At 44.7% G+C, this 14,129-nt stretch overlaps 1 protein-coding gene across 2 annotated transcripts in view; it reads left to right on the top strand.

Moving 5' to 3' along the window:
• Window positions 1–14,129, top strand: part of LOC138738499 (interleukin-10 receptor subunit beta-like) — a 37,083-nt gene that overhangs the window by 10,240 nt on the left and 12,714 nt on the right. For both annotated transcript variants that reach the window (XM_069888796.1, XM_069888798.1), the window contains exons 2-4: window positions 8,402–8,525; window positions 12,037–12,212; window positions 13,470–13,633. In XM_069888796.1, the coding sequence (XP_069744897.1) occupies window positions 8,402–8,525; window positions 12,037–12,212; window positions 13,470–13,633 (464 nt within the window). The remainder of the gene's footprint in view (window positions 1–8,401; window positions 8,526–12,036; window positions 12,213–13,469; window positions 13,634–14,129) is intronic.

Here is a 14,129-nt window from a genome sequence, read left to right on the forward strand (position 1 = left end):
AAATTAGAGGAACAATGCTTGATTTTCCATATAACCGTATAACCATTTACGGAGCGGAAAGAGGCCACGTTGGCCTTTCGTGTCCGCACCGGTTCACTGATTTTGTGCGCCCTCTTCAGGCATTGGTCCCGGTAGATCGTCATCAAAATTCAATTATCATGTTATAAAGTGCAATATTACACAAAATTCACTTCATTCGGACATAAAACAAAGATGCATTAAATATGACCACCTTGTTATCATTTTCTACCTGGGTTTCCAATCCATTTATCTGGATACACTTGGCATTAACATTAACTTCTTCAGTTTCTGCTAACCTGCTTTCTTTATCCTCTCCCTTCACTTCCCCCTGTCTTCTTTCCCCCAGCTTTCCACCCTCTTCCCCTTGCTTGCTGTTGTGCCCTCCCTCCCTTTTCCATCTATTAACTCCTACCTTTGTGATCATGCTCCTCCCCCTTGCCTCCCCACTTTTTATTTGAGCACCTGCCAACACTTTCCCATACCTTGATGAAGGGGGTCATGCCCGAGATAACGGTTTTCTATGTTTATCTCTGCTAAATTAAGGACACTGTTTGACCTGCTGAGTTTTTCCAGCATTGTGTTTTTTACAACCATGATGTCTGCAGGCTTTTGTGTTTTACCTCACTTAAACACTATTGTTCAAAATTATTTTAATCAATAATATTGATTGAGAAATTGAGAGAGATCTGTACAAGAGGAAGAAAGCATGACAATGAAAATTTTGGATGAATGCCATCAAAATTGAGCGGTAAGTTGTCTTGTCACAGCTGAGTATCAATTAATAAAGTGAATTCTGTGGCCAGATAGGAGGGCAAGTTGTGGGATGTCACATTTAAATGATATAGTGCACACTGTAGCACAAGGCACACTCAATAAGGGTGTAGAAATTTCCAGTTTTGAAAGAAGGTAATTAAAGTTTGCCATGCAGTGGTCCACTATTGGAATTGCAGCAAAGTAAATTTAGAGCAATGGATTTAAAGTTTTTCTTTCCACTCACGTACATACGATTTTGCCAGGGATAGCAGGTTTAATGTGGGAATCTTTGAAGAAACATTGATAAAATTGTAACTACAGTACATTTTCCTGGTAATATTGCATGTGTCTTAATTATCTGCACCTCAATTGCTTCTCAATCTACCAGAATGTTTGTTGAGCAAAGTCGAGCATGCACCATGATATTTCCTATACTCACTAATATTATCTGATGTGAATCATCTCAAGAAGATTGCTCACATTTGTACTGAACCAACCTTCATTCCTGTGCACATGAAAAGAAATGCTTTGGAAACACTCAATTGTATCAATTTGCATTTGACTGGTAAACATCCTCCGACAAGACAGTGAATGCAGGTCCCACTGCAAATTGCTGCAGATTTCCATTGCTTTCTGAATTATTAACCATTCCCCCCCCCCCCCCCCGCTAAAATAATCAGACTAAGATAAACAAAGATAAAATATTTGACATTGATTGCAGGTGCTGTGTGTGATTACATTTAATTTTACTTGAGGACACATTTGATTTGCTAGATGAGCAGCCGCAATCATCAAGGATTCACACCATCCAGCACACGCTCTGTTCCCACTAGGCCCTTTCAGGTGGCCTGAACACCCCATTGTAAAGCCACATATTCTCCCCCCCATGCGGCTAAGGAAGTACTCACCTGAATGCTCTGAAAGCTCTGCCGAGGGGCTGATGCCATCCCTCCTCCAGGAGGGATCATCGGCGGAGAGCCTAGCTCTCCCAGCACACCTAAATGTAGCCAGGCAGTAAGTAAGTGGCTGCTTAGGGGCGGGCTGATGACATTACAGTGACGTCATCAGGATGAGACGCATTAGCGCAAATTTTGAAACACCCGACAGTGTGAACACAGGGCATTGCAGGTACGGTCTCATTTTGCAGTAGATTGGAGGGTTACATGATCAGTGGACATTATGGGTTCAAATTGATAAGAGATCAGACTGCTTCTTGATCATTTGTCTCTAGAAGCCCAGGAAAGGGCGCTCACGGAGACAGTGAGGGATGGACTTGCGTTTGAACATCTGGCCAGAGCACTTTCAGCATGTGGTCACATCTGTTGGTAAATCCCAAGTAGTGACAAAGCTAAAGAGCCTGAGGAAAAAGTTCCACTCAGTGCTGGATCACAACAGGAGGAATGGCAGTGGTCATTTGGAGTGGCAGTACTTCGAGCAATGCCACAATATTTGGGGGACCAGCTGCTCAGCAACACGCTTGAGCATAGTCAGTGCTCTGGAGAGCCCTGATTTCCCCAGTGCCCATCCCTGAGACATCTCAAGCCACAACCAGCAGCACTGATGGGGAGACATGCAGGCCAAGGAGGGGCAGGTCACCTCAGATGATTCCATGAAACGGATATGGATGTCCCCAAAAGAGACAATGCAGAACTCACTGACCGTGAAAGTGGCGAGGCAGGACTATCACCAGGACAAACAGGTATAGTATCATTGAGGTTTTATGTATCGAAAAGCACGTAATTCCAATATTGATGCCCTTTTCCTGATATGACCCACAGTACCCTGTCCCAAACGCAAGCGTCAGAGGTTGACAAAAGCTCAGCTTCTCTCTAAGGAGTTGAGAGCATGATGACGGCACCTGACAAGGAGGATGGAGAGAGGGATTGTCTGCATGCAGAAATGACACACTGGACCAGGAGAGAGCAATGCTTGCCAGTCAGAGGGAGGAGGAGGATGCAGTATGCTGGTCGGAAGTGGACAAGCAGGTGCAGGCGGTGACTGGGTTGTCATCTACGCTGCATCAACTTGGTGCTGCAATGGACAGGCAGTCTTTCATTTTCCAGAGATTGGCCACGCAAATGGAGACTCGTCAGATCCCATACCCGCAGCCCTAAGGTTCTCATCCTATGTACCAACCCTCTCCCATCAGTATGCCATTTCGTTCCACTCCAGCACGTCACGGTAGTGGCCACATGGAGAGCAGTGAGATGGTGGGGTCGATTCCCGGTTCTTCCCCACCCTCCCCCCCACCTCATTCTTCTCAATGCTGGAATGATTTGTGTGTCCGACATAACTACAGGCAGGAGTAACGTTAATGCTCCTCACTCACTTGCCACTTTGTTGTTAATGTGCATCATTCTTGAAATGAAACACTGATTTGTACAATGTGCTGTGCACTAACAGTAAAACCTCATTAGAATGTGATTCGTTAATCCGCGGAATCGCTTATAGCGCAGATGTCTGTGGACCCCAAAGTCCCACACCAGCTGCCCCAGCCATGAAGTACCGTGCTGGGGGACTGTCGGCAGTGCGGAGGGGGGCTATTTGGATTTGATTATCCGTGGGCACTCTGACATATATGCATCTGTTCCGCGACTCGGCTGTAACGCGGTATGAAATCTTGGACCCCAACTTCTAACAAGGTTTTGGTGTATTTAAAGGATTAACGCACTCAGCAGTGGGATGTTGTGGTGCCAGGTTGATAGTTTTGTGAACTGTTTTTGTATCTGTTCAGTGGTTTTGCAGTGTTTTTTTGTGTGTTGAATGGATTTGCGCTGTGTTTTGGCCATTCAATGGTTTACATCTAGTTAGTGGAATAGGTTGAATTGTTATGTCACGTTATTATCTACCTCAAATATTTATGAAACCAAACAAGTGCCAAGGAAAACCATTTTTATTAAAGCTCCAACAGGCCAAGAAGTCTCTTGTGTTTCATTTTTATCACACTGTTTCCTTCATGCGATGACAACAGATAAGATGCGGGGTGGGGGAGTGGAGCAGGTGGTGGTTGTGGGTGGAGGAGGGACATACTCCAGTGACAGTGGCAACCCCTGAGATTTCCCCCCTCCCCTTACAGCAGGGGTGTCAAACTCAAATTCACGGAGGGCCAAAATTAAAAACTTGGACTAAGTTGAGGGCCAAACTAAATCTTTATTGAAAATTTTCAACAACATCTGCATGTTTTCTCTTCTTTCAACATATGTAATGTTAAACTTTTTCTTATTAAAATAAATGTTTAATAATAGTTTTGGATAAACTCTTTCCAGAAGCATTAACAAATGAGAAATAAAATATTCAATGAATAATATTTCTCTATAGAGGATTTGTCAAATGTTGCTAGTGTGCTGTCGAATAGTAAAATCTGAGAATGTGGGAGAATAACATGATTCCTGAAACAATCAAATGGGTGACTGATTGTGGGCATGAACTCTAGCAGGGTTATTTGCCATGCCCTTTTTCCATTGGTACAGATATCCTTTGATTTACACACTTTTCAAGTTTTATGCCTAATGAGCTTGTATCCAGGTGCAGGACCATTTTTAACCAGGAATATATTTATCACTGTGACATGAAACTATTGGAAGATCATTTTATCCTGAGATTAAAGTTCATAATACTTACTCAGGCCTGTGTGCGGGAGGGCGGGGTTTGCAGGCGATCGAGCTGGACAACGACAGTGCGGGGGCATCGGCTTTCGCTGCAGGGCGGCATCTCAGTGGATCAGCGGCCCCGTCACCGTGAGTCGCGGGTTGGCCTTCGGCAGGGAGGGGGAGTGGGCAACGGTCCTGGCGAGGTCAAGCCCGAGGCCTCCGGTTCCGGGCGCTGGGAAGCGGCTTTGGCTTCCCCTGACACCGGCCAGGCCGCGCTGCGGTGGGGGAGTGGGCGGGGGGACACGACAGTGCGGGGGCATCGGCTCTCGCTGCAGGGCGGCATCTCGGGGGATCAGCGGCCTCGTCACCGTGAATCGTGGGTCGGCCTTCGGCAGGGAGGGGGAGTGGGCAATGGTCCTGGCGAGGTCAAGCCTGAGGCCTCCGGTTCCGGGTGCTGGGAAGCGGCCTTGGCTTCCCCTGACACCGACCAGGCCCCAAAACCAGAGTCCACGGTGAGATCCTGCAACGTAAACAGAGGAGGTGGGGGCGATTAGCGGGCTGACGCCAATGCATTCTGGGATTTGTAGTGCCACCTCTAATACATTTTTGAAATGATCTTGCGGGCCAAATATAATATTTGGCCCGCGGGCCAGAGTTTGACATGTGTGCCTTACAGGATGGACATAATCACAGAACAGATGGCCTGGTGTCTGGTGTCCATGGCCCTGCTGATCATTACAGTCTTGGTTATTGGGTGCAGGGGGATCTGTTTGAACAAATGACAACTCGTGGCGAAAAGTTATCCTTGTTAAGCTCACATATATTGTTCAGTATACAGCAGGTGGAAACAACATCTGGAACAAAAGCAGTAGAAATATCAAGGCGCTTGGACAGGCACTGCCAGGGGCTTTTTAGACGACCAAAGGCATGTTCCACCACTATCCTTGTGGAACTCAGCGCTTTGTTAAATCTTCGCTGGTCTGGAGCTGGTGCTCGGTGCTGTGTGAACCCCTTCATCAGCCACATTCTGAGGGGGTACGCCCCATTGCCCACAAGATGTACTGGATCCTCCACTCCATTAACATCTTGAGACACCTGTGGTCACAAAAATGCAGATATATAGTTCACCAACCTGCCCATTGACAGTAGATGCGTGAATAACGTCAGCACAAGGAGCTTTGAAAGGTGCACACTCACGTCACCTGGACTTCTGCCTTTCTGTATGGGGAGAGTTGGCAAGCACTTGTGCGGCCAGGCCAATCCACAAACACATCTGTGAAGCTGTAACATGGAAAACATTGTAATTATTGACATGGAGACAAGTGAGGTGACAAACATCCATGCCTTAAACTCACCAGAACTTGTGGTCAACAGCCGTTTGCAGAACCACTGAGTGCCACCCTTTGCGATTGTAGTAGGCAATCCATGAGAGGGGCAATAATGGGAATATGTGACCCATCAAAGGCACCAGCACACATTGGGTAGCCCCTTTCTGCAAAGCCATCAGTTGTCTCCTGGAGACGTGTTCCACTTGGCAGAGAGATGAAACGCATACCGAGGACCTTCCTCAAAGCTCCAGTCACCTGCCGCACCAGCATGCACACAGTGGTACTGATGGACTGATACTCACACTAGGTGGCGTACCACCACAGGGCGACAGCTAATCGAAGTCCAGGTTCTAATGGTTGCTGCCAGTTTGATGTCTGAGACCTTGGGTGAGGTTCTATGAGCTCCAGCATGAAGTGAAAGGTACCAGGCAACATAGAAAAGTGTCTCCTCCACTAATCAGCGAATTTGGTGAGGATATTACTCCAAAATTCAGCCCACTGGAATTTGTTTATCCTCCAGAGAGACCTATTTGTTATCACAGTTAATTGGCTGACAAGCAGCGTTTGCCTTAGTCTACAGTGCCTAAGCTCTGCATGTCTTTCCAACTCTAATTGCTGCCTTGTTCTCCACGACCTCTGCAGGAACCGTTTCCTGATCTCAATTATCCGATTTTCAGATCTCAAGGAGGTGAGAACAACTTCAATACCATTAAAGGCCTTACCAAGGATTCGGCATATCTCAGCCCGAACACTGACACAGGCTGATAACATCAAATGTATTTCCCTTGCCTGCTCCGAATCCGCATTATCCTGTGCTCTTCTGCTTCGACGCGCTTCAATTGACGTCACGTCAATGGGCGGAGCTACGGCTCAAGTCGACCAGCTCCGGAGGGCACTCCAAGGTGCCTCTGGTTGAACAGGCCCTTTCAGCTGGACCAGGCAAAACTGCAAACAGCCTCTTAGGGCTGCCACCTGAAAGGTGAGTCTGCTGCCCCCCTCAAGGTGGAGCATCCACCTGAAAGGGCCTACTGATACCACTAGTAAGGAAGTACAGTGAAACCTTGTTAGAACGCAATTCGTAAATCCGCGGAATTGCTTATAGTGTGGGTGTCTGTGGACCCCAAACATTGATTTTAGGATGCCAGGCTAAAAGCCACAAACTCAAAAATGAACTCTTAACGGCTCATTTACAAGATGTATATGTTAATATGTGGAGTTTAAAGATCTTAAAGGCCTTATTATAGGGTTTGAGTCACAGTATTCTGTTTTCCTGCTTCCTGAATCATGACGTATATGCATCTGTTCCGCAACTTGTCTGTAACATGGTATGAAATCTTGGACCCCAACTACTACATTCTAACAAGGTTTTACTGTATTGGCGCCACAAGACTCACACCACCAGGTTCAGGAACAGGCTGCTCCCCCTCCACCATCAGCCTCCTCAACTACAAACTCAAATCAGGCACTTACTTAAGAACTCTGACTTGTCACTTTTTTGATTTTTTTTTTCTCAATGTGTTTCAGTTAGTTTGTTGACGCATGGATGTTGAGTACAGTTTTTTTGCACTACCAATAACTGATAATTCTGCCTCGTCTTCAGGACAAAGAATATCAAGTTTATATGTGATATCATGTATGTACTCCGACAATAAATCTAATTGAACTCCCAGAGCTAGTCAGCCGTGGAAACCAACTTATTGGAGCTCCCCAGCAGTTTCACATTTCCTTATTTGCTCTTCTTCTGCACCTCACCAGCACTGAAAAGCTGCCCATCTTCTTCTTCTTCTTTGGCTTGGCTTGGCTTCGTTGGTGAAGATTTATGGAGGGGTAATGTCCACGTCAGCTGCAGGTTCGTTTGTGGCTGACAAGTCCGATGCGGGACAGGCAGACACGGTTGCAGCGGTTGCAAGGGAAAATTGGTTGGTTGGGGTTGGGTGTTGGGTTTTTCCTCCTTTGTCTTTTGTCAGTGAGGTAGGCTCTTCAGTCTTCTTCAAAGGAGGTTGCTGCCCGCCGAACTGTGAGGTGCCAGGTTGCACGGTTTGAGGCGAGATCAGCCCATAAATTGAGCTTAATTGGTCAACATATGGGGAAAAACAATACCCCCATTTATTAGTTTATTATATTGTTTCTACTAATCATTGGTTTAATTGACCTCCTTTTAACGTAGCATTCTTTCATTTTTTTACATGGAAGTCTTGTTAAAAAAAATATCTTCCATAATCAACAGCAAAGTTACAAATTCAATAAAAATCCGAGAAATTATCAACAATTAAAATTCATCAGAATAAAATGGCGTTTGTGTAAAAGAGATGAAAATGGTGATGAAATTGTTTGCTGTTTATTGCTTCTGAGATTTATGAGTTGTTAATTTGGCCCTGCAACATCACAGGCACCAGACTTCACTCCATTGAGGACATCTACATGAGGCAATATTTTTTAAAAAAGCAAAGATTCCACCACCCAGGTCATGCCCTCTTTTCTCTGCTACAACCAGGGGGAAAAGGCACAGGACCCTAAAGACAAGGACAGCTTCTTCCGCACTGCCAGCAGATTCCTGAATAGTCAATGAACTTACTTTTCGTGTTCGATTATTTTGGATTTTTTTTTTAATTGTAAAGTTGTAATATGAATGTTGGCCCTGTGATGGTGCCATAAAACACCAAATTTCATGACTTGTTCATGACAATAAATTTTGATTTATTTGGACAGTGTTTGGAGAAATAAAGGACCCTACAAATATTCGGATTTGGTCTTTTAATCTCAAGTATGTGCTGAAGTGGGACCATGTGCAGAGCACAAATTACAGAATGACATATACTGTAAATTACAGAAGGTAAGCCAATTATTACTGTTGAGTTTTTAATATCTATTTATACAAATATATCTCATTGAAAAGATAAAAATTGTGAAGAAAAAGGGAGCATAGATAGGAGATACATCAAGGAAATGTTACTGAAAAATTGGCTAACTAAGGGAGAGTTTCAAAGTTCAGGAATGTAAAAAAAATGACAATGGCAAAGTGGAAGCAGTGGGAAAACCAGTTTGCAGTGAAGACCATGGATGAGGACACACAAGGACAATCTATAAGAACAAACCAAGAGAGAGAATAGAAAACAATAAAGATAAATTGTGATTCAAATTCCAATGGCCTGGAGAGAGAGAGTTATATAAGATAATATTTGTATCCCAGGATTATGTGAGGTGTTTTTAAACTGTGATTTGCATTCTAATCTTTAAAGGATATGTTTTATTATATTACACTGCAATGCGTCAATAACATCCATCCAGTCAGATTGCTACTGCTGCAATCAAGTGAAAGAATTCCTATTTTTCCTTCATGGAGGGGTATGTTTAGAGAAGCTGCTTAATTAAATGGAAATCCACTGGGGTCAGAGCCTGACATGCTTACAAGTAAAACTCCAGAGTAAACACTGATTTAGGCTGAAGACCAATTCTTCTCTGACCCAATAGGCACTTTCAGGCAGCCAAAATCCCCGATTGTAAAGTCGCATATTATGCCAATATGTGGCTGTCGGAGGCCTCTTGAAAGCACAGGAGGGTCCTGCGAAGCGACCTCTGTAACCCTCAAGGATTATCACCGGAGGACTGAGGTCCCGCCCCCCCCCCCCCCCCCCCCGCACATGAATGCAACCGCCTGAAAGCAGCTGCTAAGGGGGGGCGGGACATCAGGGCAGGGGCAGCTGGCGTGGGCTGTCAGCATGGGGTCATCTCCACACTGATGCCGTTGCCCCGCTCTCCCGACAGCCCAACGTCGATCCCCACACTGTGGGGCGGCCGGTGCGGGACATCCCCATGCCGCTGCCCAGCTCTCCCAGCAGCACGATGTGGCCACTCTCCCGGCAGCCTGGCGTGAGTCCCCACACTATGGGGCGGGCGGTCAGTGTGGGGACATCCCCATACTGCTGCCCAGCTCTCCCAGCAGCCCAACGTGCATCCCCGCGCCTGCTCTCCTGGCGGGTTGTCAGTGTGGGGATGTCCCGTGCGGGGCCTCTCCACGCTCCGCAGTGCGGGGGCTGTTGGTGGGGGCAGGTGTGGAGGTTTGTGTCGGGCTGCTGGGAGAGTTGGTGTGGGGGCTCATGACGGGCTGTTGGGAGAGCTGGGCGGTGGTTTCAGTATTGGGACGTTCCCATGCTGATGGCCTGTGCCGGCCACCCCACAGTGTGGGGACTCGTGTTGCTTTTAGCGCTGCCACCTGAATGACAATTCAAAGGGCCGCTTCTGCAGGTGAATTCTTGGAGGAGAATGCACCTGAAGAAGCCTGTTGAGAACCAGCTTTTAGCGCTGCCACCTGAATGGCAATTCAAAGGGCCGCTTCTGCAGGTGAATTCTTGGCGGAGAATGCACCTGAAGAAGCCTGTTGAGAACCAGCTTTTAGCGCTGCCACCTGAATGGCAATTCAAAGGGCCGCTTCTGCAGGTGAATTCTTGGAGGAGAATGCACCTGAAGAAGCCTGTTGAGAACCAGCTTTTAGCGCTGCCACCTGAATGGCAATTCAAAGGGCCGCTTCTGCAGGTGAATTCTTGGAGGAGAATGCACCTGAAGAAGCCTGTTGAGAACCAGCTTTTAGCGCTGCCACCTGAATGGCAATTCAAAGGGCCGCTTCTGCAGGTGAATTCTTGGAGGAGAATGCACCTGAAGAAGCCTGTTGAGAACCAGCAGCATCATGCAATGTTCAGCCAACACACAAATGGAAGCAGTTGCATGCAAGGCACTGCAGAGATACAAGCCATTATAGTTGTCATCAAGCTCCATTGCTGAGTTCTCATTGCCAAACTTTCCCTTTATTTGTGTTGAATGAATGAAGATACATGATAAGACACTTGCTGCTGTTTCCCCTCCTGACTGCAGCTTTTGCATTCCTGCACACTCAAGTTACCAAATGATGCAACCAGTCAGTACACTTTTCATCATACATCGGTGGAAATTTGGTAGATTATTCAATGGAGTAACAGACTTCCAAGGAATCTCTTGGTGCCTGCCACATTGACCACCGCCAGTGGGCTGATATCACCTCCAACCGTGCATCTTGGCGCCTCACAGTTCGGCGGGCAGCAGCCTCCTTTGAAGAAGACCGCAGAGCCCACCTCACTGTCAAAAGACAAAGGAGGAAAAACCCAACACCCACCCCCAACCCACCAATTTTCCCTTGCAACCGCTGCAACCGTGCCTGCCTGTCCCACATCGGACTTCTCAGTCACCAACGAGCCTGCAGCATACGTCTCCATAAATCTTTTTCCGCGAAGCCAAGCCAAAGAAGAACAGACTTCCTACAAAGTAGAGGTGTTGGTGTGACTTCTTCACAGTTGGTTCAATGTGCCGGTCCTCTGATATTTAATTTAGAGTAACAGCACAGTAACAGGCAGTTGTTGCTCATGTGCCTGCACTGCTTAAGTATATCCATGTGACCAATTAACCTACTAACATTGTATGTCTTTGGAACATGGGAGGAAACCAGATCACTAGGAGGAAACCCATATGGCCACGGCAGTGAAGAGGGAGAATCCGACAAACTCTGTACAGCCATCTGCTGATTTGAACCTGGTCTTTGGTGCTGTAATTGCATTGCTGTAACCGTGCCACTCAATGTGCACTCCCAGGAACTTGAAGGTAGTTGCCCTCTCCACCGCCTTCCCGTTAATGAAGCCCACTGCATAATCCCTCCGCCTCTCCTTCCTAAAGTCCAAAATGAGATCCTTGGTCTTGCTGTTACTGAAAGCAAGATTGTTGTACTGGGTCCACGCAACCAGATTCTCGATCTCAGTCCAGTGTTCTGAATCGTAATTTCCTGTTGTTTGGCCAACACCAGTAGTGTCGTCAGCAAATTTATAGATTGTGTTGGAGCTGAATTTTGTTATGCAATCACATGTGTATGGGGAATAGAACAGAGGGCTAAGCACACAGCTTTAGTCAGCAAGCATCATATTTTGAATCTGCAATAATTATTTATGATAAGGAATTTGTAATGTTTTCTATTTGTGTTTATTATTGTGTGATAATACAAAATATCTAATTTATCTTCCTTGCTATTTAAAATCAACACTCATTTGCTACGTGCTGGCTCAGAACTCAACATTTTTTTCTAACCTCCCGTTATCACATTCACTATCTAGTTTTCTTTTGTCTTTTGGGATTGGCTCATGCTGGTTATATTTACATTCAAGTTTAGCATGGCAGTGCAATGAAATCCGTAATATTGGCACAGCTGTTTTGAATGTTTTTGACTGAAACAACGTTTACCTTGTGCCTGTTCAAATTATCTTTTAAGAAAGCCTACCTTGTCTTTTCAATGATGTCCTTTACAAAATTGCTTTTGTTTCTCTTAGTCATGTTGGAGCCTGGAAGGCTGTGAAGGGATGTGAAAACATCACCCGTACAGAGTGTGATTTCAGTTCAGCAGACATTATCTTTCATGGAGAATACTTCCTGCGGCTACGAGCCCATCAAGGGAATTGGACGTCAGCTTGGCTGTGCACAGAATCATTTATTCCCTCAAAGGACAGTAAGAAAATTTTAAAAAGTTAAAATACATACAATATTTGGTCTGTTCGCCTCTTGGGTCTGAATTTAAATGTTGACAATCTATTTATCAATATGATAGTTTTAAGTTAGCCTCTGTTACAAGGAGACAATATATTATTTTGTTGAATTTTTAAGATGAATTTTGTATACTTTATTTAGAAAGTCACAACTTTCTCCATTGGTTTAGAATATGACATCTTGCTCTTCTTTCTGTATTGCAAAATTGTGTTTTCCCTTTTTTGGCACATTAAAACTTCCATGACTTATCCAAATGAGTTTGTCCTGTTTAGAATACCTTGGGTGAAACCAGGAACAGGTTCTATTGTTTAACACCATTTCATGTTGAAATCTTAACACATTTAGAGGGATTTGAGGATTCAGTCCTTGTGCCACTCATCCTATGAAAGAGTTGGCTTTATGGAGAAGAATAAGTTTTAAATGCAGCTTTGGACTGGATGCTGAGAATATCTAAGATCGATATTCCAACAGTTATGTTCAGTTCTTTTTCTTTTTTAAACGTGTCCTGCCCAAACACCTGATGATGAACAATAACTAATATAAGGAAGCAAGTTTGTGAATCTGGTTGTGCGAAGTCTTGCAATGTTGAAGATGCATTAAAAGTTTAGCTGACTCAAAAGCCCAGCCATCTGGAATTTCATCTGTTCTGTGTGGCCTATGTTGGATACGAACCCCAGAAGTTCATTTCCATGCCTCTACAGGAGGAACTCAGTGGGTCAAACAACAACAATGGGAGAAAAAGAATTGAGAATGCTTCGGCTCAGAACCCTTCGTTGTAACTGATGACCCGAAACATCAACAGTATTTTCCTCCTGTTTCTGCTGCTCAGTCCACTGAGTTCCTCCAGCAAATTGATTTTTGTCACAAATTATAGCATGTACAGACCCTTGTGCCTCTAACGACTGTATTTTAATTTCCATTTTTAAGTGAAGTTGTGTTTGAGGTGAAATCATGTAACCTCATTACAAACTTGAGAAATATCTTAAAGTACCAGGTGTGGTATTTCAGGTTGATATTCTTTTATCAGAAATATTGCTAAAGTTAGTATTGAGAACTGCTGACTGAAAGGATTCACCAACCATAATCAGGTTTTCTACAGGCATATAATTATTTTGTAATTGGATTCAAATTTTGTATTGTCTGAAATAGTCTTTTATTTCGTGTACTTTTTTGATATTTTGTATTTGATTGCTGAATTGTAAATCATTTTAAATTACAGATGAAATTGGTCCTCCTTCGATAGACATAGAATCACAAAGAAATGGGCTTGTTGTCTACATTTCCGATCTACAAATGGAAAGCAACACATCCATTAAAAAAATTTATAAAGATGTTATGTACAGGATAACATACTGGAAAGAAAATCCTTCCGAAAATGCAAATGTATGTAAAGAGAAGCAAAGTTGCACTATATGTTGCTTTCAACAGCAATACAGTATGATTTTGATTATCCAAAATGGTCAGGACTTGGGCCCTTTGTTGGATAAATAGTTTATTTTTCAGATAATTTGTCCTCTTTTAAAAACAGCCCCGTAGCAACAGCAAGTCACTTGTAACAGTGTTTAAACAACAACAAACAACATTGGAAGGCTTTTTAAGCATTAAAATAATGTTTAATTCTCACTAAAAAAAAAATGCTGGCGGCAGCCATTGATCACTAACTCTTCCCCACCGAGGCCCCGCTCCTGCTGGGAGGCTGGTATCCTTGATGAGGCCGGGACAAGGGATTCTTCCAACCGCTTGCGGCTGGGAGTCAGCGGCGTGCAGTTCGAGAGGGAGAGTTGGAGAGAAAAGTCAATATGAGAAGGTAAAGAAGAAATGGAAAGAGAGAAGGGAGGGAGTTACCTGAAAAAAGGGCAATCATCGTTCTAATTTCATG

The sequence above is a fragment of the Narcine bancroftii genome, chromosome 7 (genome assembly GCF_036971445.1).
Source record: "Narcine bancroftii isolate sNarBan1 chromosome 7, sNarBan1.hap1, whole genome shotgun sequence".
NCBI classification, from domain to species: domain Eukaryota; kingdom Metazoa; phylum Chordata; class Chondrichthyes; order Torpediniformes; family Narcinidae; genus Narcine; species Narcine bancroftii.